This window comes from Oryctolagus cuniculus, chromosome 7, assembly GCF_051225735.1.
Source record: "Oryctolagus cuniculus isolate XC-2025 breed Fujian yellow rabbit chromosome 7, ASM5122573v1, whole genome shotgun sequence".
Classification (NCBI taxonomy): Eukaryota; Metazoa; Chordata; class Mammalia; order Lagomorpha; family Leporidae; genus Oryctolagus; species Oryctolagus cuniculus.
This window is the reverse complement of record NC_142873.1, coordinates 134298371-134324536: the sequence shown is the minus strand read 5'-3', so window position 1 is coordinate 134324536 and position 26166 is coordinate 134298371. Positions and strand designations below refer to the sequence as shown.

General features: G+C 42.7%; 1 protein-coding gene across 42 annotated transcripts in view; it reads left to right on the top strand.

Annotated features, from left to right (window-relative positions):
- The window catches only part of MACF1 (microtubule actin crosslinking factor 1), a 407864-nt gene that overhangs the window by 231472 nt on the left and 150226 nt on the right, over nt 1–26166 (top strand). For all 42 annotated transcript variants that reach the window (XM_051857911.3, XM_070078713.1, XM_089300949.1 and 39 more), the window contains 12 exons: nt 45–171; nt 1494–1677; nt 2090–2259; nt 7084–7262; nt 7936–8074; nt 9385–9578; nt 10632–10794; nt 11646–11729; nt 16570–16677; nt 16864–16962; nt 21427–21579; nt 21866–21954. In XM_051857911.3, coding sequence (XP_051713871.2) covers nt 45–171; nt 1494–1677; nt 2090–2259; nt 7084–7262; nt 7936–8074; nt 9385–9578; nt 10632–10794; nt 11646–11729; nt 16570–16677; nt 16864–16962; nt 21427–21579; nt 21866–21954 — 1689 coding nt within the window. The remainder of the gene's footprint in view (nt 1–44; nt 172–1493; nt 1678–2089; nt 2260–7083; nt 7263–7935; nt 8075–9384; nt 9579–10631; nt 10795–11645; nt 11730–16569; nt 16678–16863; nt 16963–21426; nt 21580–21865; nt 21955–26166) is intronic.

Below are 26166 nucleotides of genomic sequence, written 5' to 3'. Positions count from 1 at the left end.
TCAAGTATTGAAAAAGCTTTAGCCAGGTTCTGTGTTGTTTGTAGGGTGGAACAATCTTACCAGAAGGTGATGGCCCTTTGGCACCAGCTACATGTTAACACCAAAAGCCTTATCTCCTGGAACTACCTTCGGAAGGACCTTGACCTTGTACAGACTTGGAACCTGGAAAAGGTAATTAAAACTTTACCCCAGGCTTGCATCCTGTTGGTTCTGTTTTTCCAGAAGGAGATTTTTTTCATTACTGTGATATTTTCTTCCCATTCAAATAGAATGCAGTGGCATCAGGGATAGTTTTAGAGTTAGGGGACTATGGGCCCTAGGAACTAGAAACAACAGCTTGAATTGTTAAAGAAATCCCTGATAAAAATAAGTAGCATTACCCCTAGGGGTAAAGCTAATAACTTGCCATGGGACTCCAAATCCCATTAAGTTGGCAGATACCAATGCCATCTTACTAGTTAAAATGATAAGTTTAAGTTCATAATGATAGGATTAAGTGTCAAAGGGATGACATAAATAAGACCAAGTGTCTAATAATAATAATTGATAGAATTAAAAAGGAGAGAATGATACAACATGGGAAGCAGGCCACACAGCAACTTCATAGAATGGCAGATGCCCTAAACAGCACTCTGGCCTCAGAATCAGCCCTTAAGGCATTGGATTTAGCTAAAAAAGCCCATGAGAGCATTTCAGGCATGGAAAACCAAGACACTGTGGCAAAAAATGACCTAAATGAAAGATCTCTGTGAGTGAGATCCTGGTGGAAAGAAGGGGCCATCGAAGAAGGAGGTACTTTTCTCTGAAGGGAGGAGAGAACTTCCACTTTGATTATGGCCCTGTCTAAATAATGTCAGAATTTGTGGACTCAAGAGGCTTCCATAGCCTTGGCAGCTCGTGACAAGAGCCTCAGGTGATTACTGATGTCATAAATAAGAGTGTTAATTGTTAATCAACAACAGAAGTCACTATGTACTTGCTCCCCATGTAGGACCTCTGTTCTTTATGTGTTATACTATGAGAATTAACGATAAAACTAGTCTTCAAACAGTACTTTATACTTTGTGTGTCTGTGTGGGTGCAAACTGTTGAAATCTTACTTAGTATAGAGTTGATCTTCTGTATATAAATATAATTAAAAATGAACCTTAATGAAGAATGGGATGGGAAAGGGAGTAGGAGGTGGGACAGTTTGAGGGTGGGAGGATGGGTATGGGGGAAAGAATTGCTATAATTCAAAAGTTGTACTTATGAAATTTATATATGCTAAATAAAAGCTTTCTATTAAAATAAATAAAATAAGTAACATCTTGGTCTTCTTTGCAAAGGCATGTGGTTGTAGTTCTGAATGTTGGCCGTGTGAGTGAATTGAATTTATGAAAATCAACATGTTTACAATCATGGTTTGTGTACTGTTTTACATATATGTTAGACTCAAAAAAAAAAGGGTTATGTTCACATCATTGAAATTTCTTCTGGCTTATTCCCACTAGCTTCGATCCTCAGCACCAGGGGAGTGCCACCAGGTTATGCAGAACCTGCAGGCCCACTATGAAGACTTTCTGCAGGACAGTCGTGACTCTGTACTCTTCTCCGTGGCTGATCGCTTGCGTTTGGAAGAGGAAGTGGAAGCTTGTAAAGCCCACTTCCAGCGCCTAGTGAAGTCCATGGAAAATGGTGTGTGTATACTGTGGGGAGAGAGGCAGATGTGAATAGAACCCTGAAGGAAACTGCTAGACCCTTCTTTCAAAATGGAGAGTGGCATTGCCACCTCTCCCCAGTTGACTTGCTAAAAACCTGAGGTAGAGGAAAATTCGTAGAGATGGGCTCTCAAAATCAGATCATGGAAGAAGAGGCCTATTGAAACTTAAGTTGTTATTGCTGATCAGCCTGCCACATTTTCTTGTGGCTATAACATATTTGCATCCTTAAACACTAATACGTAATATAAGGGGTCAGACAAAGGATCCTCTAAGCAAGACCTTGCTTTTATCTGTGCAGTGTCCAGTCTGCTAGAGCCAGTGATGCCCTCAGGTATGCTGATCTTAGATGCAGAGCTTAATGGTCTTCTGTGCTTGTGCATTCACAGAAGACAAAGAGGAGACTGTGGCCAAGATGTACATTTCAGAGCTGAAGAATATCCAGCTACGCCTGGAGGAGTGTGAACAGAGGCTGGTCAAACGAATTCAGTCTCCAGCCAGCTCTAGGACTGACAAAGATGCCCGGCAGGAAAGTGCGTTAAGGATTGCAGAGCAGGAGGTAAGCCCTGGGAGCAAGGTGGGTGCTGGTTGCAGAGTAAATGCTTTTGGAATCAATTGGATGGCAAAAGAGGATGGATCCTAAGAAATGCAGCAAATAGACTCACGATAGCCCTGTTCAGGAATTCTGCCCTGCAGCCTATACATGCCTTTTCTGCGGAGAAGCAGGATTGTAGCTTAGTGTATTGCTGAATGTTAATTAACTTCCTACAGAGTTGAGAAGCAGACTAGTGAATTGTTGTAAGCTCTGCATTTTAGAGATGCTTCTCTCTCTCTCTCTCTCTCTATATATATATATGTATATATGTATATTATATATATTCATATATATTCATCAAAGGTATGATTACCTTTGATCATAGGACTTAATAAATATAAGGAAAGAAGGGAGGAATCAAATTCTCAAGCGGGCTGTGATGCACAGTATGGAGCAAATTAACTTTCCTCCTTAGTTTTCTTTCTTATAAGATGGAGATGATAAATGCAAGTCACAGAAGTGGCATAATACGTAGAATGAGCCTCCTGAGAAAATAGAAAGCTATAAAAATGTAGGGTCATGTTCTTGAAACAAAAGCAGCAAATATGAATAGCTTTATTAAGTCCTCTGAGGCATGCAATGAAAAGTAAGCCAAGGTCCTTGTTTTGGCTTGTAATGTAAAGAAGAAGAAGAAAAGGTTGAAGTCACAGAGAGTTCAGTGTAAGATATGTCATAATAACTAGTGTAGTTCCAGATTTTCAAGCAGACATATGAATCTTTCTGCTTGGAATGGTATAAAGGAGCTCTATGAAGACTATTAAATTTGATCTGGGAGCTTAAAGGAGATGGAACAGAATGGCTAATGAAGAGGAGTGTTTTTTTTTTTTAACCTTTTTCAGTTATTCTTAAGCCTGAAGACAAAGATGAAAGGGATGTAATATGCCTGTAAGAGGCATATCATATAAGCCTGTAATTTGAATATGGAAGTCTTGTACTTTTCTATAGGGTTATCCTGAATCTATTTGTCCCTGAAAAATAGAATGTGATAAAAAATGAAGATCAATATCCAGCTGTTCTAAAAGACCTTCTCCCAACTTTTAAACATTTTTTTGAAATAATTTTAGATGTGCAAAAAAGTTTTAGCACATACTCTTTTCATCTAGATTCTCCAAATGTTAATCTCTTTCTTCTCCCTCCTCCCCTCCTTTTCCTGTCTAATTATTGGAAAAACAGAGAGACAGACAGAAAGATCTTTCCTCTGTTGGTTCACTCCTCAAATGCTTGCACCAATCGAGCAGGGCCAAGCCAAAGCCAAGAGCCTCAAACTCAGTCTGAATCTCCTATGTGTGTGGCAGGGACTAAAATATTTGAGCCATCAGGGTGCATATTAACAGGAAACTAAAATTGGAAGCACAACAAGATCTTAAAGTCAGGCACTCCAGTTTGAGATGTGGGTGTCATAAGCAGTGTCTTAACTGCTCTGCCATAGTTCCTATCCACTGGTTCACTCCTCAGATGCCCAAAATTGCCAGGGCTGGACCAAATCGAAGCGGAGAGTGACAGATTGAATCCAGGTCTTCCATGTGTGGTTGACAAAACAGCAATTACCTTCCAAGGTCTTCATCGGCAGGAAGCCGGAGTAAGCATCTGGAGCTGGGAACTGAACCTAGGCATTCCAGTGTGAGATGCAGGCAACCCAATTGGCATCTGAACTGCTAGTTCAAATGCCCACTCCTAACATGTTTCTGCATTTGATTTATCATTTCTTCTATATTATATATGTTATAGTACTCTTTTTTTTTTTTAGTTCCAGACATGGTGTTCTTTTACCCCTAAATACTTAAGTGTATATTTATTTCCAAAAACACAGTCTCACATAACTATAGATCAGTTAAAATTAAAATTGATGTAATACTGTTATACAAATTCAGACTTCATTAAAATTTCATCAGTTGACCTAATAATGCCACATATACTCCTTTGTTTCTCCCTGAAAAAAAAAAAAAAAGGAATGTTTTTGGTCCAGGATCACACATTGCATTTAGTTACTGTATCTCTTTAGATTTCTTTAACTTGAAATAATTTCTCAGCTTTTCTTCATCTTTCCTGAACTTAAGATTTTTGAAGAATGCAGACCATTTATTTTGTAGAGCATTTTGTCCCTCTCTTTGTATTTATATGAGGCTTCCTCATGATTCGATTTAGGTTATTTGTTTTTGGTAGGAATGCCACAGGTGTGACAATGTATTTTGGTGTTTCCTATTAGAAGATGTGCAATGCTGAAATATCCTTTTGCTACTGATGTTAACTTTGGTTAGTCGGTACTGTTCTCTCCTTTGTAATGACCAAGGATACTATGGAAAGATATTTTGATACTTTGTAAATATCCTATTTTTCATCAGATTTTCACCAATTAATTTTAACAATGGTTGATTTTTTTTTAATCTATTTGAAAATCAGAATTACATAGAAGAAGAGACAGAGAAATATCTTTTATCTATTGGTTAAAGTAGCCAAGTAGCCACAAGGGCAAGTGTAGAACTAGGTGAAGCTAGGAGCCAAGAGCTTCATCTGGGTGTCCCATGTGAGTGTAGGGGCCCAAACACTTGGGCCATCTTCTGCTGCTTTTGCCAGTAGCAGGGAGCTGAATTGGAAGTGAATCAGCCAGAACACAAACCAGTGCCCATATGGGATGCCGGCATCGTAGGTGGCAGCTTTACCCACTAGACCACAATGTCGACCCCTCCATTGCTGATTCTTGATTGAATCACTCATCAGTATCACAGTTGCCAAAACCTGATTTTCTGATTCTTTTATTCCTTCTACATTTAAAAACAAATTTCATTCTTTGGAAAGAGAACAGTCAATCTGCTGTCTCTCCTCCTCACCTTCTCTCCCTTCTTCCTTTATTTATGTCAGTTTACATTCATAATTTCTTAGTTTTATTCAGTGGTGTGTAAATTTTGATCTTTTATGATTTTGATGCTCTAAATTTAGCCAATGGGAGCCCTTTCAAGGCTTCTATGTCCTTTTAACATGACTTCATCCATCTGTGAGCCCTAACTTTTTGACAAAACAAGATGTTTGAAGTTCATCTTGCCTTTGCCTGCCCCAACCTTGGAATCAGCTATCTCTCCAAGGAGTGCTACTGCTTTCGTATGGAGAATGTTGTTTAGAACCCAAGATCTGGGTGCTTGTGTGCTGATTGTTTTTGAGATGTCATTGACCATAGACCTGCTCAGCAGAGAATATGAGAAAGCATGTTTACAAATATTTGCATACACACATACATACATGTTACATATATGCATGCATTTATACAAGTTGAGCATCCCTAATTCAAAAATCTGAAATCTGAACTGATCCAAAATCAGAAACTCTTTGACTGCCAATATGCAGCCATAAAACTGCTGGTTCTGCATACATAAACTTTGTTTCTTACACAAAATTATTCAAGTATTGTATAAAGTTGACTTCAGTTCATGTGTATAAGGTGATATGAAACATAAATGAAGGGCCAGCAGTGATGCTGGCATCCTATATGGGCGCTGGTTGGAGTCCTGGGTGTTCCACTTCCAATCCAGCTCCCTGCTAATGCACCTGGGAAAATGGCAGAGGATGGCTCAACTGCCAGGGTCCCAGCACCCACGTGAGAGACCTGGAAGAAACTCTTGGATCCTCCTGGCCTTGGTCTGGCCCAACCCCGGCCATTGTGGCCACTTGGAGAGTGAACCAGCAGATGGAAGATTTCTCTCTCTGTCTCTTCCTCTTGCTCCGTAACTCTGTCTTTCAAATAAATAAATCTTTAAAAAAAAAAGAAATATAAATGAATTTTGTGTTTGGACCTGGGTCCTGTCGCCCAGAAATTTCATAAGCATATGCAAAGATTCTAAAATCTAACATTTGAAACACTTCTGGTCTCAAGCATTTTGGTAAGGGATACTTCAACTGTGTTTATATGTTTACATATGTATACATGTACATACATACCTGTATCTGTGTATTTACATATGTATATTTCACATAGATAAATGTATTTATTGATCTGTGTCAAACACACATAATGTACACAAACGCATACATCCATGAATTCATGTGTATCTGTCTCCATCTAGTTCCAAAGCAGTAGCACTGGGCTGCTTCTTACCCCTTTCCAAACTTGTAGCTCTCTTCCTAAGAGTGAAAAATCCTGCTTTGTGACCCACAGTATATTTTGTTCAGCTAGTATTTACAGATAGAAGTTGCAAAATTAGTAACTCATACTACTGCATTAAATAAACTTACTAAACTGGAGTTTGACATTATTTATATTTCCTTTTGTCTTTAGCCTGAAGAAAAATCTATAGTCCCCATATTATGTTTAGAAGCTATTTGTGTGTATTCTTGCCTCCTAAGTAGTTTATAGTATTTTGCTATTTTTTTTTTTTTTTTGAAAGGCAGAGTGGACAGTGAGAGAGAGAGACAGAGAGAAAGGTCTTCCTTTGCCGTTGGTTCACCCTCCAATGGCCACCGCGGCCAGCGCACTGCGGCCGGCACACCGTGCTGATCCGATGGCAGGAGCCAGGTACTTATCCTGGTCTCCCATGGGGTGCAGGGCCCAAGCACTTGGGCCATCCTCCACTGCACTCCCTGGCCACAGGAGAGAGCTGGCCTGGAAGAGGGGCAACCGGGACAGAATCCGGCGCCCCGACCAGGAATAGAACCCGGTGTGCTGGCGCCGCAAGGCGGAGGATTAGCCTAGCAAGCCGTGGGCGCTGGCCAGTATTTTGCTATTAAAAATAAGTACTTCTTTCTAGCTTCCTCATTAAATTCTCTACCCATCTTTGTTGTATGTCTTGTTCCTGATAGCACACACAAGAGGATCTGCAGCAACTGAGGTCAGACCTGGATGCTTTTTCTGTGAAATGCAACAGCTTTCTCCATCAGTCCCCATCTGGTTCAAGTGTTCCAACTCTACGCTCTGAACTGAATCTACTGGTGGAGAAAATGGACCATGTCTATGGTCTCTCTACTGTCTATCTAAATAAGTGAGTGAGCTGAGGTTTTGGGTCCAAAGGGCAGTATTTTCCCACTGGAATGAGAAAGAGAAGGGCCTGAAATATTTCATGAATAATCCAGAAAGATTGTAGATCTTGAGGAGTGTGTATTCATGATGAGTAACTCTTGTCTTTAGTTCCTAATAACACAAAGTAGACTCATTTGAACCAATCAAGTGAATGGAGAGTTAATTTGCCATGTTAAAACTATTTTGAACCTGATTTCCATTTGATTAGATGCCTGTGAAAATATTGCTTAAGGGCATTAAGAGGAAGGAAGATAGACTAAAGAAAGAAAGGTTTCCAGCTGAACTAGATATTATTAACTCTTTAAGGTCTTTCCCTTCTCCAACCATCTCCATCAATGGGCCATCTTAGGCTATTCAAGATGTTGAGTAGGTTTCCAGCCCCAGGCCTTTTCTCCATTGAGTCTACCACACGTGTGTATGTCCTGGTACCACTTAGAAGTTCATTTTGAGCTTGATTAAACTCAAAGAAATAGTACTATGCTTTCTTGTTTTTAGAAAACCATGCCCTTATCTAATAATGGTGACATTGATTTTGGTAGTTATATATTGTGACCCTCTCAGTAGTACAAGTAGCTATGTAATCCAGATCTTCAAATCCATGTATTCATGAGGGATGTTGATTTTTATTCCCACAGATTGAAGACAATTGATGTTATAATGCGTAGCATGCAGGATGCTGAACTCTTGGTCAAAGGTTATGAAATCAAGCTGAGTCAAGAAGAAGCAGTCCCAGCAGATCTCTCAGCTTTGGAGTCCCATCGGTCTACATTACGGGTTGGTGGCTCCAAGTTTCTTAGAAGGCTGATAACATATACACCACCATGGGTTAGCAGAGAAATGCAATTTTGGATGGCATGAAGCTGATTGAAGTTTGTATTTGAATTAGGGAGAATGTCATTTAGTATATTTTAATATGTTTGCAAAGAAGAAGAAACTGAGAAATATGCCTAGCTAAAAAAAGAAGAGAAAGGGCCGTTGCCGCGGCTCAGTAGGCTAATCCTCCGCCTGCGGTGCTGGCACACCGGATTCTGTCCCAGTTGCGCCTCTTCCAGTCCAGCTCTCTGCTATGACCCAGGAGTGCAGTGGAGGATGGTCCAAGTGTTTGGGTCCTGCACCCACATAGGAGACCAGGAGAAGCACCTGGTTCCTGGCTTCGGATTAGCGCGTTGCGCCGGCCACAGCGGCCATTGGGGGTGAACCAACGGAAAAAGAAGACCTTTCTCTCTGTCTCTCTCTCTCACTGTCCACTCTGCCTGTCAAAAAAATAAAAAAAAGGAAAAAGAAAGAACTTTATCAAAAAAATTTAAAAAAAGAAAAAGAGAAAGGACTTTATTTATTTATTTATTTATTTTTGTGACAGAGAGACAGAGAGAAAGGTCTTCCTTTTCCATTGGTTCACCCCCACAACGGCCGCTGTGGCCGGCTCACCGTGTTAATCTGAAGCCAGAAACCAGGTGCTTCTCCTGGTCTCCTATGTGGGTGCAGGGCCCAAACACTTGGACCATCCTCCACTGCACTCCTGGGCCACAGCAGAGAACTGGACAGGAAGAGGAGCAACCGGGACTAGAACCCGGTATGCTGGCGCCGCAGGTGTAGGATTAGCCTTTTGAGCCGCAGCGCTGACCAGTACTTTATCTTTGATTTATTTTCTCCCTTCCCCCCAATTTAATTAGATACAATGAATGGTTAAGGTGTAAGTTTGTAACATACTTAGCTATTACCTCATTTGATTCTCACAATTTTCTGTGAAATGGATAGGGGAGGGATTTTTATCTCCATTTATGGATGAGAAAATCAAGACTCAGACTGGTTAATTGACTTGTTTACTCTCATAGCTTATGAGTGGTAAAGTTCTTTGTACATTTCTCTGTGTGGTACTCTCTGCCCTCAGCCTCCCTACATGCATCAGGATTGATTAGATGACTTTTGGAGGCATTTCTGACACAAATACTTCAGGGCCTAATTTCTGAATCATAAATACAGCGTAGGGTCAACTCTAGAGAATATCCTTGTTTCCTACCTTAGTCTGAACTGTTTTTGGCATGGAAAATATTTAATCTGTTCCTGTGTTCATGTTTTTATAGCACTGGCTTAGTGATGTGAAGGACAAGAATTCAGTGTTTTCAGTCTTGGATGAGGAAATTTCCAAGGCCAAGGTAGTGGCAGAGCAGCTGAATCGTCTGACACCAGAGCGAAACCTGGATTTGGAGCGCTACCAGGAGAAAGGCTCCCAGCTGCAGGAGCGTTGGCACCGTGTCATTGCCCAGCTGGAGACCCGGTGAGTGATGGTTCCAACTTGTTCTCCAGTTAGAGTTTGGGGACTTAAACATAATAAAGCTGTGTCTGTGTATTCAAGTTTAAAGAAAGGAATTGATAGGGAGTAGTAGATATTTTACAATAGTATGAATTCTGGACAAGATAAGTGACAGAATGTTGAAATCACTCACCCCAATGCAGACCAATGGCTTCCTTTTGGATTAGTAGCATTGATCTTATTAACCGTGCCTCTCCTGTCTCCCAGGTCTTATTTAATTAAGACACTGATGACAGTGGCTTCTTAGAAGATAGACTTGAAAGGTTACCTAGTGATCTTTTTTAAGGACAGAACCTAGATTTTAGTTCTTGTTTCATTAGCTTTGAATCCAGATGTGAGTCATTTTTGTAGTGAGGCTTCGCAGATTTTGCTTCTATCTCATTTGGTAATTCAGTGGTTTTTAATCCCTGTTACTTGAGGTCCTGTTTCTGTTGACAGATATAAATAGGAAAGGGAGAAAATTGCCCTTTCTGAGACTAACCTGGGTAGGAAAAAATGTAAGGAGAGGAGTTTAGCAACTCCTAGATGTTTGAATTGATTCTAATTGAATAATAATTCCAAGGTTGATTAGACTAACAGAAATGATATAATTGGAAGTGCCAATAAATGACTACTATTTTTCACTCCTCTCTGCTTTCTTGCCCCAGAAAAATTTTAGTAATTCGTAAGTCATAATTGTGGTACTCTTAGAAGTTACCCTGTTGTCAGGATACAGAAGTGTATAGCCAGCGGAACATTATGGGCAGCTATGGTGATCCTTGACAACTTAGATGGTGACAGGGCTTATTAGGGGATGCCAGGCCTTTAGGGCACAGATGTTTTCTACTCACTTGTTATTCCACATGCTGGGTAGATGAATTGGACTCTGTTGGCTTTGCATTGCCATTCCCCATAAATAAAGATGTATCCTCTGAAATCAAGCCCAACTAGACATATGCGCATAGGAGGGAATTGCCTCATTTACTTCCTTGTATTTATACTAAGGTCTCTGATAGCAGTTTCCCTTTGCTTCTACAGCCAATCTGAACTAGAAAGTATCCAGGAAGTTCTGGGAGATTACCGAGCCTGCCATGGAACTCTCATCAAGTGGATAGAAGAAACCACTGCCCAGCAGGAAATGATGAAGCCAGGCCAGGCAGAGGACAGCAGAGTACTGTCGGAGCAGCTCAGCCAGCAGACGGTAGGTGTTACAGTAGCGTGGTGGAAGTTGCAGGGGGATGAGTTCGCTCATCATAAATGTCAAATAGACAATGTTCTAGCAATTAAAGCTTCCCCCAAATGTCAGGACATCCCACTCTTAGAGGGTTTCATACAGATGATCTCGAGATACTGGTTTTACATTTGGGTCAGAAGTCCTATAAGAACTCTTCAATACTGGATTTCTATGACTATGTATTGAAATCACTAGATAAATAGATTAAATGTTTATATTTTATTTATTGATATTACATTTTATTTTACTAGGATTAGAATGTAGGGTTTTGAAAACCCAAGGAGAGCTATGAGCAGAAGAAAATTATTTAAAGCCTTTTTTCTTGTTGTTTTGCTTTTTTTCTTTCTTTAGCATTGTAGTCAGGAGTATGAGGTTCAAAGTTTTATTACCTAGATTCTAATTACCTGACTAACCTACCAGCTATGAGATGTCAAACAAATTACTTGACCTCTTAATACTTCCTCATCCTTAAAATGAATATAGTTTTTTATTTATTTAACCTACCTTATAAGACTATTGTTGTTACGATTGAGTGAAACACAATAAATACTTAGAAGAGTAGCTCTTAAAGCCAGGACCCTGGACCAACAGCATCAACTTCACCTGGAACATGGTAGCAGCACGAGTTTTTGAGTACAACCCTAGACCTACTGTCTCAGAAACTCTTGGGTGGGGCTGAGCATTCTGTGTTTTGATCAGCCTTCCCAGTGATGTGAATGCAGGAAGCGATTGGAAGTACCTGCCTCAGAACATGCTAAATGTTCCGTTGTTTCAGTGGTGATAATGATTGTGATAATGTTGTGCTTTTTGGTTCCTAGGATCTATTTGCAGAAATCGAGAGAAATCAGACAAAACTGGACCAGTGTCAAAAATTTTCCCAGCAATACTCAACTATTGTGAAGGTAACTTTACCACATCTTAAAAGGAACATAAATGATCTCCAACTTAGGAAAATCTGCATTGTCCCTCTGTTGTTCTGTTTAAGGACAAATTAAGCAGAGTTCTTCTGCAAGAGGCTGGCCCCATTCTTCAGTTAATGCAGATGTACACGTCCAGCGGCCCATGTTTAGGGATGCTCAGAGAGGTACCAGAGATTGGCTGTGATTTGAGGAGTCTCCACTTGTATGACCACAGGCCTCTTAAACTTACCATAACAAAAACAGAATATTAGGGTTTCCTTCTCAAATATCCTCTCACCTGTCTGGTTTATCTCGGGAGATAGCATCACCATTTTTTCCCAGTTGCCGTGGCAAAAAATCCAGGACTCATTCTTAGCTCTTTTGTTTTAATCTTTATGTTCAATCTGTGATCAAGTGCTCTATTGGTTGATTCTTCAAATATGTCCCAAATATGACTACCTCCTCTCAAATTCTCTAGTTCACATCCAGATGAGGACTCTTCTTTAAACTATTGCATTACCCTTGAGCCAGTCTCTAGCTTCTGTTCCTGCTCCCATAGATTATTTTCCCACATAGAAGGTGGGCTATCCTTGTCACTGAGTCTCAGACATGTCATTGAATTTTTTTTTTTTTTTTTTTTTTGGACAGGCAGAGTGGACAGTGAGAGAGAAAGACAGAGAGAAAGGTCTTCCTTTTCCATTGGTTCACCCTCCAATGGCCGGCGCGCTGCGGCCAGTGCACCGCGCTGATCCGATGGCAGGAGCCAGGTACTTATCCTGGTCTCCCATGGGATGCAGGGCCCAAGCACTTGGGCCATCCTCCACTGCACTTCCTGGCCACAGCAGAGAGCTGGCCTGGAAGAGGGGCAACCGGGACAGAATCCGGCGCCCCGACCGGGACTAGGACCCGGTGTGCCGGCGCCGCAAGGCAGAGGATTAGCCTATTGAGCTGCGGTGCTGGCCGTCATTGAATCTTAGACATCATCAATGATAATCTATGCCATAATTTCATGCATACCAGGGGAAAAAAAAACTGCCAATTCTGTGACATGCCTCTGATTATGTTAGTAGTACCCTAATTTTAAAAATAATAAAATATAGGGGGAAATCTGTACTTCAGAATGGATAGAATAGAATAAATCAAAATCATATCACTCCTTGCTTAAGACTGTCCAGTGGCTTCAGATTGTCCTCATAATAAAATTCAAAATCCTTATTTGATTTAAAAAAAGCCATGGAGAGGCCAGCATTGTAGCACAGCAGGTTAAGCCTGCAACACTGTCACCTCCTATGCAAGCCCCAGTTCGAGTCCCAGCTACTCCACTTCCCATCCAGCTTCCTGCTAATGTGCATGGGAAAGCACCAGAAGATGGCCCAAGTGCTTGTGCCACTACCACTCATGTGGAAGACCCAGAATAAGTTCCAGGCTCTTGGCTTCATCCTGGACCAACCCCAGCCATTGCAGCCATTTGGGGAGTGAACCAGCAGATGGAAGAACTAACTCTGTCTCTCTCTCTCTCTCTCTCTCTGTCTTTCAAATAGATAAATAAATCTTTAAAAAATAAAAAGATCATGGATGATCTGGCCCTTCTCTTTTTCTCTGAAGCATCAATAAAGAAAAATGACTTGAGGTTATTTATTTATTTATTTATCCACTAGAATGTAAGTTCCAAGGGAGTAAAGTTTTTTCTCTCTTGTTTTCCACTGTATGTGTCTCAAAACAATGGTAGGCACATAGTAGGTGATCAACAAATGTTTTTTGTTTTTTAAATACTGTTTGTGTTGTCTTTTTTTAAAAAAAATATTTATTTATTTGAAAGACAGAGATACAGAGCAAGGTAGAGACAGAGAGAGAGAGGTCTTCCATCCACTGGTTCACTCCCCAAGATGGCCACAATGGCCAAAGCTGCGCCGATCTGAAGCCAGGAGCCAGGAGATTCTTCCAGGTCTCCCATGCAAGGACTTGAGCCAGCTTCTACTGCTTTCTCAGGCCATAGCAGAGAGCTGGATTAGAAGAGGAGCAGTCGGGACTAGAACCAGCACCCGTATGGGATGCTGGCGCTTCAGGCCAGGGCGTTAACCCACTGCGCCACAGCGCCGGCCCCAAGAAATGTTTTTTGAATGAATACATTTAAGTTCATGACTGAAAACTTGTTATCAGAAAAAAATCAGGCTTGAGACTTTCTTAGAATTAATTTATTTTGAAAGTCAAATTACAGAGAGAGAGGATAAGACACAGAGAGAGAGATCTTCCATCTGGTTCATTTCCCAGATGGCTACAGTGACCAGCACCAGGCCAGACCAAAGCCAGGATCCAGGAACTTCTTCTGCGACTCCCACGTGGGTGGTAGAGGTCCAAACAGTTGAGCCTTCCTCTGCTTCTTTTTCCCAGACTATTAGGGGAGCTGGATCTGAAATGGAGGAGCCATGACACAAACCAGTGTCTGCGTGGGATGCCAGTGTCACATACAGCCACAATGCTGTCCCACAGGCTTGAGACTTTGAACAAGCACTTAACCTGGGTTTCTGTTGCTCTATCTATAAAATAGGAACAACAACTGCTTGAGTGGTTGTAAAGATTAAGTGAGATAATGTATACATAAGACAATTCCACAAACTTAGAGTGCATTCAATAAACGGTAGCAATTGCTTTCACTATTATTTATTTTTTTAAAGATTTATTTATTTATTTGAAAGTCAGAGTTACACAGAGAGGAGAGGCAGAGAGAGGGAGGTCTTCCATCTGATGATTCACTCCCCAATTGGCTGCAACGGCTGGAGCTGTGCCAATCCGAAGCCAGGAGCCAGGAGCTTCTTCCGGGTCTCCCACGCTTTCCCAGGCCACAGTAGGGAGCTGGACCGGAAGTGGAGCAGCCAGGTCTCGAGCCAGCACCCACATGGGATGCCAGCACTCCAAGCCAGGGCATTAACCTGCTGTGCCACAGTGTTGGCCCCACTTTAATTATCATTATTATTAATACTCTTTTATTGGTACTACTATTACATGTTGTCCTTTTCCCTAGAGTTTTCTAATTGGACAATAGAAGCAGTGCATTCTAGGCAAAGGAACTGCATAATAACTGCTTTTGTCATACAATACAGGAACTCTATTATGACTAAAAAACTGTATGATACATGAGGAGCAGTGACCATAGGAAATGAACAGGGAGGGGCCGGCTTTGTGGTATAGCGGGTAAAGCTGCCACCTGCATTTCTGGCATCCCCTACTGGCACCGATTCAAGACCTGGCTGCTTCATTTCCCATCCAGCTCCCTGCTAATATGCATGCAAAGCAGTGAAAGATGGCTCAAGTTCTTGGGCTTATGTGAAAGAACCAGAAGAAGGTCCTGGCTCGTGGCTTTGGCCTGGCCCAGCCCGAGCCATTGCAGCCATTTGGGGAGAAAACCAGCAGATGGAAGATCTCTTTCTCTGTAACTCTGCCTTTAAAATAAATAAATCTTAAAAAAAAAAAAGAAAGAAAGAAAAAGGGGTGCTGAGGCCCATTTATGAAAAGCCTTGTTCACCTGTTTGGGCTACATCTTTTTTTCTTGCTCTTCAGAATGTTGTCTGAACCAATAGCATCAGCATCACCTGGGACCTTGTCAGAAATGTGGAAACCCAGACTTACTGAGTCAAATTTTGCATTTTAAACCAGATCCCTAGTTGATTTATTTGCATGTTTATATTTGAGAAGCTCTGCTCAAGGCCACTGAAGCTTTTATGCAGAGGAACAATGTGGGCATCACTGTGTTTCAGAAAAATAATTCTGGTGGCGGGATGAAGAATAAATTGGAGGTCAAAAGAAAAGCACTGGTAGCAAGTAAGAGCTGCTGCACCCACCCATGGGAGAGATGAAGAAAGCCTGGACCAGGACAGTCCTGTGAGGGTTGCAGAGGAAGGGGCAGAATAGAATGATGAAATGTGAAGAGCTTGGGTCAGGGATCTTACTGTAATCTGTTGTTCACCCACTGAGCTGATTAGGGACATTCACTTCCCCTCTCTGGGCTTCAGTTTCCTTATGAATGCGATGAAAGCATTGCTAGAAAATAGCATTAAAAACTCTGGATTCAGCAAGCTATGACCCATAGGCTAAATCCAGCCTGCATGCTTTTTTATATGACCGGTGAGAAGTGGTTAGAAAAAAAACTATTAGGAATAATATGTTGTGCCATGAAAATTGTATGAATTTGCAATGTCCGTAAGTAGTTTTATTGTAACACAGCCACACTCTTTCATTTACTTATTGTCTATGGCTGCATTTATTTTATTTTATTTTTTTTATTTTTTTATTTTTTTGACAGGCAGAGTGGATAGTGAGAGAGAGACAGAGAGAAAGGTCTTCCTTTTGCCGTTGGTTCACCCTCCAATGGCCGCCGCGGCCGGCGCGCTGCAGCCAGCGCACCGCGCTGATCCGATGGCAGGAGCCAGGAGCCAGGTGCTTTTCCTGGTCTCCCCATGGGGTGCAGGGCCCAAGCACTTGGGCCATCCTCCACTGCACTCCCTGGCCATAGCAGAGGGCTGGCCTGGAAGAGGGGCAACCGGGACAGAATCTGGAGCCCCGACCGGGACTAGAACCTGGTGTGCCAGCGCCTCTAGGCGGAGGATTGCCTAGTGAGCCGCGGCGCCGCTATGGCTGCATTTATTTACAATAGCAACAATGAGTAGTTGTGATGGAGATAGTATAGCCTGGTATTTTCTGTTTGGTCCTTTACAGGAAAAGTTTGCTAACCTCTCATCTGAATTATCACCAGAACACTTCATAGCAACAAAATGTTGTGTTCTGTTGCATGGTATATGTTAGCTATAAAACCCAAGTCAATTTTTGAAATTTCTTCCTTTCCCAGGACTATGAATTACAGCTGATGACATACAAAGCTTTTGTGGAATCACAGCAGAAATCCCCGGGCAAGCGCCGTCGTATGCTTTCCTCCTCAGATGCCATCACACAAGAGGTGAAAGGGAGGGAAAAGGAAATAAGCCATCTTCCCTTAAGGAAAGATTCATTTGGGCCTTGCACTGTGATTCAGGCCCACCTTTCTGTTGAATATACAACGTCACGAAAATTTTCTTATATTTTCCACTATTTACATGTATTTCTCTGGAAGACAATTCATTTAATTTGTCCTTTTGAACCGTAGTTCATGGATTTAAGGACTCGCTACACAGCACTGGTGACCTTAACAACTCAGCACGTGAAGTACATCAGTGATGCGCTTAGGCGGCTGGAGGAGGAGGAGGTAAGGAAAGTTAGGTCCTAAATTGTCTTAAAAGTACAATTAAAACTCCTGTGCCTCATCCCTCAGAATGTGGAGTGCACCTCACTGATTCTAATGATTTAGCGGTCGTCATGTCCTCTAAAGTTACTGCATCAGTGAGCCCTGGCTTCCTAAGGGAAATACAGAGTTGGCTGCCTGCAGGCCTCTGCAAGCCTCTGGTTGTGTTTTTGTCAACAGATCGATAGATAATCTTGTTTTAAAATCTTGTTTTATAATCTTGTTGTTTAAAGACATCTAATATGGATTGTTAACCCACTAACTTTGCCTTCATGGCCGTCAGCACTGTAACTCACATCTGAACAAAACTTACCTGATACATGTTTTTTCTCCATAAGACACATGACAGCCTTCCTGTGCTTAGAAATACTAGACAGCACTTCATCCCTACCTTGGGGCCATTTCAAACAGTAAAATTACCAACAAAAACCACAAAGCTGCAAGAAACATGGCCCTTAATAGACTGAAAGGTCTATTAAAGAGAGCTGGATTAGAAGAGGAGCAGCTGGGACTAGAACCAGCACCTCAGAGCTGAAACAAGAAGGCTGTGTGCCCCAGTGTCTTCCCTCTACTGATAACATGGCACCGAGCAACTGAAATGTTTTTGTCACTCTGTACACTTGTGAATGACCAGGAAGTGTCAGAAGTATGGATTTTGAAATTACAGATACATTTTAATGAGTAGATGAATGTACAAATACAGAATCCACAGCTAATGAGACATGATTATATTATATCCAAGACTCCTCCAGGTGTCTTTATTATAGAAATATAAGAATATATAAAGGAACAGATGTTAACAAAATTCTTCAATAAAGTATAATTTGTGTTTTTTTTTTTTTTTTAACATTTATTTATTTGAAAAGTAGAATTACAGAGAGAGAGAGAGAGAGAGAGATCAATCGATCTTCCTCCCCACATGAGTACGATGACCAGGCTAGGCCAGGTCAAAGCCAGAAACCAGGAGCTTCTTCTGGGTCTCCCACATGGGTGCAGGGGCACAAGTACTTGGGCCATTTTCTGATGCTTTCCCAGGCACATTAGCAGGGGGCTAGATTGGAAGTAGAGCAGCCGAGACTCAAACCAGTGCCTGTTCGAGATGCCAGCACTGTGGGCAGGAGCTTAACCCACTGCACCACAACTGGCTCCAAGTGTAAATTTTTTTTTAAAGATTTATTTATTTATTTGAAAGTCAGAGTTACACAGAGAGAGGAGAGGCAGAGAGAGATCTTCCATCCGATGGTTCACTCCCCAGATGGCCGCAACGGCTGGAGCTACGCTGATCCAAAGCCAGGAGCCAGGAGCTTCTTCCGGGTCCCATGCAGGTGCAGGGGCCCAAGGACCTGGGCCATCCTCCACTGCCTTCCCAGGCCATATCAGAGAGCTGGATTGGAAGAGGAGCAGCTGGGACCAGAACCGGTGCCCATATGTGATGCTGGCACTGCAGGCCAGGGTCTTAACCCGCTGCGTCACAGAGCCAGCCCCCAGCTCCAAGTATAATTTAAGTCAAATACTATAAACTCCCAAATTCTATCCCATGGAATGCGATGGAAGTATTAAAAATAATGAAATAGGACCCAGTATTATGGCAAAGCAGGTTAACTCTCTGCCTGTGACACTAGCATCCCGAATGGGTGATGGCTTGAGACTCACTTCCTATTCAGCTTCACTTCCTATTCAGCTCCCTGCTAATGTGCCTGGAAAACATCAGAAGATGGCCCAAGCACCTGGGCCATCCTCCACAAGTGCATGGGCTCCTGCACCCGCGTGAGAGATCCACAGGCAGCTCCTAGCTGCTGGATTCAGCCTAGCACAGCCCTGGCTGTTGTGGCCATTTGGGGAGTGAACCAGCAGATGGACGAACTCTTTCCCTCTCTCTCTCTCTTTCTCTCCTCTTCTCTCTGTGACTCTACCTCTCAAATAAATTAAAAGTAAATCTTAAATAAATAATAAAAATAATGAAATAGATTTGAGTGAATTGACATAGGAAGATATTTGTAGGGGGTCCTCAAGAAGTTTATGATAGGGGCTGACACCATGGCATAAGCCTCTGCCTGCAGCACCAGCATCCCATATAGGCGCCAGTTCGTTTTCTGGCTTCTCTTCTTCCAATCTAGCTCCCTGCTAATGCTCCTGGGAAGATAGTGGAAAATGACCCAAATGCTTGGGCCCCTATACCCTTGTGGGAGACCCAGAAGAAGCTCCTGTCCTCTGCCTGGCCCAGCCCTGGCCATTGTGGCTATTTGGGAAGTGAACCAGTGGATAGAAGATCTCTTTCTCTCTCTCTGTAACTCTGCCTTTCAAATAAAATAAATAAATCTTTTTTTTAAAGTTATGATAAATGCATTAGGTAAAAACTGCATGGTTTTAAAAATTTTTATGCTCTAACATGAACTTGTGATTCCATTTTCCATGTACTCCTTGAAATATTCTTATAATTTATTATATGTACAAAAGAATTTGCACTATGTATAACTATCTCAGCAAAAATAAAATCATGTGGGGCTGGCACTATGATTCAGCAAGTTAAAGTCATGGCCTATAGAGCCAACATCCTACATGGGCACCAGTTCGAGTGCAGGCTGCTTTATATCTGATCCAGCTCCTTGTAATGCCCCTGGGAAGGCAGCAAAAGATGGCCCAAGTCCTTGGGCCCCTGCACTCACATGACCCAGCGCAATCATTTTGGCCATTTAGGAAGTGAACCAGTGCATGGAAGATCTCTCTTACTCTCTCCTCTCTCTGTAACTCTGTCTTTCAAATAAATAAATGTTAAAAAATAAAGTAACATAAAAGTGTATGCCACAAAGACACAATATTGTCACAGAAATACATTTAAAAGCATAAATAACAAATTTCTGGGGAAATAAAATTAAGAGTACATATATTATAGGCTTACTTTTTGTTTACATTTTTTGTAATGAACATTTAATCTTTTTGTAATTATAAAATTCTGTGTCTTTGCTAAATAAGTTTCCACATACTCAATCACTCTTATAAAAGGAGTGCTATTGAAATCGTTAACTTTACCATCTTTTGCCTATGTAAGTTAGCACAGCTTCCTTTATAATCAATAAATATTAGCTCATATAATTTTGTAGACTTCAGTCTCTTCACTTCTAAACCAAGAATTACGAAAATGAATAAGATGCTATATGTGGATCTCTTTTTTAAATATTTATATTATGTATTTTTATTTGAAAGGCAGAGAGAGACAGACTGCAGAGACATCTTCCATCTGCTGGTTTACTCCCTAAATGCCTCATGCAGCCAGGGCTGCACTAGGCAAAAGCCAGGACGTGAATTTAATCCAGAGCTCCAGTATGGGTGGCAGGGACTCAACTACATAAGCCATCAGTGCTACTGCCTGGGGTATACATTAGCAAGAATCTTGAATCAGAAGCAGACCTAGGACTCAAACCTAAACACTGATATGGGATGCATATCAGTGCTTTGACTGTTGCTCTAAACACCTACCCCTAAAGAGATTTTTTTTTAATGTTTTACTTATTTTTACTTATTTGAAATGCAGGGAAAGAAAGATCTTGCATCCACTGGTTCACATCAGGAGCAGACCAGCCCACAAGTCGGAGCTGGGCCAGGCCAAAGCCAGGAGTCTGGAATTCCATCCAGATCTCCCATGGGGGTGATAGGGATTGGAGTACTTGAGCCATCATCTGCTGCCTCCCAGGATGTGTATTATCAGGAAGCTGGACAGAAAGTAGAGCAGCTTGTACTTGAACCATGCACTCGAGCATGAGATACAGTCATTCCAAGTGGCAGCTTGACTTGCTGTGCCACAGCATCCACCCTTGAATAATTATCATATTTTTTTAATTTTTTTTTTGCTAGGCAGAGTTACAGACAGTAGGAGAGAGACAGAGAGAAAGGTCTTCCTTCTGTTGGTTCACTCTCCTAATGGCTGCCATGGCCGGCACTGCACCAATCCAAAGCCAAGAGCCAGGTGCTTCTCCTGGTCTCCCATGCGGATGCAGGGACCCAAGCACTTGGGCCATCCTCCACTGCCCTCCCGGGCCACAGCAGAGAGCTAGACTGGAAGAGGAGCAACCTGGACTAGTACACAGTGCCCCAGCTGGGACTAGAACCTGGCGTGCCAGCACCGCAGGCAGAGGATTAGCCTAGTGAGCCATGGCACCAGCCCTGAATAATTATCTTTTAATCATTCAATAATAATTATTATTAAATGCCTATCATATGTAAAAATGATGCTTTTTTAGAAAGGCACTAAATTAAGTATTACAGACTACTGTGAGCAATGCCGTAGCCCGGGTCAGTTACATGTAACTTAGAGTTCTTCTGACCACCTGCTGCTTTAGGTAACTCTCACTTCTGATTTTACAAAATCTGAAGTTATGCATATCTCCTAGTAGATTGATCAAGGTACTGATTTTCTATTTCCTATTGTAGAAAGTGGTAGAAGAGGAAAAACAGGAACACGTGGAGAAGGTTAAAGAACTTTTGGGTTGGGTGTCTACCCTAGCAAGGAATACGCAAGGCAAAGCTACCTCATCCCAGACCAAAGAATCAACAGACATTGAGAAAGCCATTTTGGAACAGCAGGTGAGTAGAAGGTGGCCCAGCTCTCTCTGGTGGGAAGGAGAATATGTGATAATGCATTTGGTGGAATAACACAGTTCACATATGGGCCTTTTCAGACTGATTATTACCTGAATAGATGTCAACTTAAGAAGCTACCTTGTCTATATGGCCAACTTTTTAATCAGCTGTAGCTCATTGGTAATAATAGTCTGGCCTAAGCTTCGGGATTTTTACAAAATTATTTTAAATAATTTCGATTCTGTAATGCTTGGGTTTTGAACCTTTTCTCTTTATTTCCACTACATAGGTTCTGTCAGAAGAGCTGACAACCAAGAGAGAACAAGTCTCTGAGGCCATTAAAACATCACAGATCTTCTTGGCCAAACATGGTCATAAGTGAGTATTTTTTTTAAAGATTTATTTATTTATTTGGAGGTCAGAGTTAAACAGAGAAGGAGAAGCAGCGAGAGAGAGAGGTCTTCCATCCAAGGGCTCACTCCCTAGTTGGCCGCAACAGCCGGAACTGTGCTGATCCGAAGCCAGGAGCTAGGAGCTTCTTCCAGGTCTCCCATGCAGGTATAGGGGCCCAAGGACTTGGGCCATCTTCTACGGCTTTCCCAGGCTACAGCAGAGAGCTGGATCAGAAGTGGAGCAGCCGTGACTCAAACCGGTGCCCACAGGGGATGCTGGCACTGTAGGCAGTGGCTTTACCTGCTATGCCACAGTGCCAGCCCCCATAAGTGAATATTAAATGAGAAATTATGGCTCATCTGGGGACCTCTCTACCTTGCTAAATCTTAGAGTCATGATGAGAATTCACACTGAAAAATGTAGGACAACAAGAGCCAAATTATAAAGAGCTTCTGGTTCATACTGAAGAATTTGTATTTATCTTAGGTGAAGGTTTTGTGTTTTTTTTTTTTCTTTTTCTTTTTCTTTTTTTTTCTTGACAGGCAGAGTTAGACAGTGAGAGAGAGAGAGAGAGACAAAGTCTTCCTTGTTCCGTTGGTTTACCCCCCCCAGATGGCTGCCATGGCTGGTGTGCTGCGCTGATCCGAGGCCAGGAACCAGGTGCTTCCTCCTGGTCTCCCATGCGGGTGCAGGGCCCAAGCACTTGGGCCATCCTCCACTGCACTCCCAGGCCACAGCAGAGAGCTGGACTGGAAGAGGAGCAACCGGAACTAGAACCTCGTACCCCAAGTGGGACTAGAACCTGGGGTGCCGGTGCTGCAGGCAGAGGATTAGCCAAGTGAGCCGTGGCGCCGGCCAGTGGTGAAGGTTTTTAAACATAACTGCATTTTGTTTAGGGCTGCTACAGTAGTTATTTAGAGATGGGTTGACAGTGGGTGAGAAATGAGGCAGGGTGGAAAAGAGAAGACAGAGATTCAAGTTCTATCAAGGGTGGTGGGTATTAAGTTTTTTTTTTTTTTTTTCCAAATAGAATTATTTATTTATTTATTTGTTTGACAGGTAGAGTTATAGACAGTGAGAGAGACAGAGAAAAAGGTCTTCCTTCCGTTGGTTCATCTCCCAAATGGCCACTACGGCCGGAGCTACGCCAATCCGAAGCCAAGAGCCAGGTGCTTCCTCCTGGTCTCCCATGTGGGTGCAGGGCCCAAGCACTTGGGCCATCCTCCACTGCCTTCCCGGGCCACAGCAGAGAGCTGGCCTGGAAGAGGAGCAACCAGGACTAGAACTGGCGCCCATATGGGATGCCAGTGCCACAGGCAGAGGATTAACCAAGTGAGCCACGGCACCAGCCCCAGGTATTAAGTTTTAATAATAAATGAAAATCAACAGATAGAATGGCCAGGCTTCTGGCTTAAGCCACTGGTTGTATGATAATGACACTAAGGTAGAGAACAAAGGAGATAGAGTAGTTTGAGAGAGAAGAGGGTGAATTTGGTTTTTGGATACTGTGAGTGTGAAAAACATGTAGGACATCAGAGCTGAAATATCTAGAAAATATTTACTGCGGGGCTGGCGCTGTGATGCAGCGGGTTAATGCCCTGGTCTGAAGCGCTGACATCCCATATGGGCACTGGTTCGAGACCCAGCTGCTCCACTTCTGATCCAGTTCTCTGCTATGGCCTGAGAAAACAGTAGAAGATGGCCCAAGTCCTTGGGCCCCTGCACCTGCGTGGGAGATCCGGAAGAAGCTCCTGGCTCTTGGCTTCAGATCGGTGTAGCTCCCACCATTGCAGTGAACTGGGGAGTGAACCATCGGATGGAAGACCTCCCTCTCTTTCTCTCTCTCTCTCTCTCTCTCTCTCTCTCTCTCTCTGCCTCTCCTCTCTGTGTAACTCTGACTTTCAAATAAATAAATAAATAAATCTTTTTTTAAAAAAGGAAAATATTTACTGCATTAATTTTTTTGCCTTATGTAGTTCTTTTTTTATTAATTTATTTTTTTAACAGGCAGAGTGGACAGTGAGAGAGAGAGACAGAGAGAAAGGTCTTCCTTTGCCGTTGGTTCACCCTCCAATGGCCGCCGCGGTCGGCACGTTGCGGCCAGTGCACTGCGCTGATCCGAAGCCAGATGCTTCTCCTGGTCTCCTGTGCGGGTGCAGGGCCCAAGGACTTGGGCCATCCTCCACTGCACTCCCTGGCCACAACAGAGAACTGGCCTGGAAGAGGGGCAACTGGGACAGAATCCGGCGCCCCGACCGGGACTAGAACCCGGTGTGCTGCCGCCACAAGTGGAGGATTAGCTTAGTGAGCCGCAGCGCCGGCCTGCCTTATGTAGTTCTACTAAAGATGTCTAAAGGGCAGGTGCATATATAAGCTTAGGATTAATGGCAGAACCATAAGGCAAGATTAACTTGAAAGCGGTTTTCAGAGTTTCTCAGCCTGCTATAAAGGAAAACTCAGAGAAGGAAAAGGAAACTTCGAATGATAACTCAGGACCCAAGAGAACGAAGTTCCAAAAAGAAGGGAGTACTCTGAAGTTAAGAAAAATTGAGAAGTGTCTATTAAATTTGGCAAGTTGGAAGTCTCTGGTGAGAAAGTAGGTAATAATGCCAGATTTAGTAAGAGGAATAGCATATGAGAGGTGAGGAAGTTCATGATAGAAAAATTAAAGTGCTCTTTTAAGAAGCTTGGCCGGGGCCAGTGCTAAGGCTCAGTAGATTAAGCCTCCACCTCCAATGCTGGCATCCCATATGGGCAGTGGGTCTAGTCCTGGCCGCTCCTCTCGCAATCCATCTCTCTGCTATGGCCTGGGAAAGTAGTAGACGAGGGCCTAGATCCTTGTGCCCTTGCACCCACGTGGGAGACCTGGAGGAAGCTCCTGGCTTCAGATCAGTGCAGCTCTGGCCGTTGCAGCCATTTAGGGAATGAACCAGAGGATGGAAGACCTTTCTCTCTGCTCTCCCTCTCACTGTAACTCTACTTCTCAAATAAATAAATAAATAAAATCTTTTTTTTAAAAAAAAGGGGAGGGGAAAGATAATGAAATTCTTCAGAGGGTGTGAGAGGATGAAATTCACCAGTGGAAAGAAAGCACAAACTTAAATAGGAGGTGGGACAACATTTCCTCTGGTGTAACAGGGATAGGAAATTAATAAAGGTACGGAAAGAGGTAAATTTGTCAGGACGGGAGCCAGAAAATGAGAGAATTAATGTCTAGTGGTCGGTATTTTCTCTTTGAAATAGGCAGAGGGATTTCCTGAAAGTGAGAGGGAGGCTAAGGGGAAAAGCAAGGGGCTTGACTGGGAAGTTGCCAGAGGATTGTCAGGAAGGAATGAGGCTCAGTTGAGGTTGGAAACCAGTAGGATCTCTGCATGGTTGCAGGACTTTCCCCCCTTGCTGGATGTATTTATTGGCCTGGATGTGGGAGCAGAGAAGCCCAGTGTGATTGATCTGAGACTGAGGCTTTATCAGATCAGTGACTGGAAAGAGCAAGAATAATAGTAGAGAGCTGATTAAGAAGATGTACTGGGAGATCTGAACTCCAAAGGGAAGAAACTGAACATAGCAGAGAGGACTAAAAGATTAAGAGAAAACAGAGGAGTCAAGGAAGCCTTGGGAAATCTCAGAGTAGATAGATAGTTCTAATATGAGTCAGCATAATTCATTCTTGGAAATACAATGTGGGGGTGGCATTGTGGTGCAGCAGGTTAAGTTACTGCTTGCAATGCCTGTATTCCATACTAGAGTGCTGATTTGAGTCCTGGCTGCACCACTTCTGATCCAGATTCCTTCTAATGAGTCTGGGAAGCAGCAGATGGTGACTCCAGTACTTGGGCCCTGTCACCAACAAGGAAGACCCAGATGGAGTTCCTGGCTCCTAGCTTCAGTCTGGCACAGCCTGTCATTATAGCCATTGGGGGGAGTGAATTGGCAGATTGAATAGCTGTCTCTCTCCCACCCACCCCCCGTTGCTCTGTTCCCTTTCAACTAAATTAAAAAAAAAAAAAAAAAAAAAAGAAGAAGAAAAAAAGAAATGTAAGGGGCTGGTGTTTGGTGTAGTGGGTTAAGCTGGTACCTGTGACACTGGCATCTCATATGGGTACCAGTTCTAGTCCCAGCTGCTCCACTTCTGGTCCATCTCCCTATGGAAGATAGCTCAAGTACTTGTGCCCCTGCCACCCATGTGGGAGACGCAGA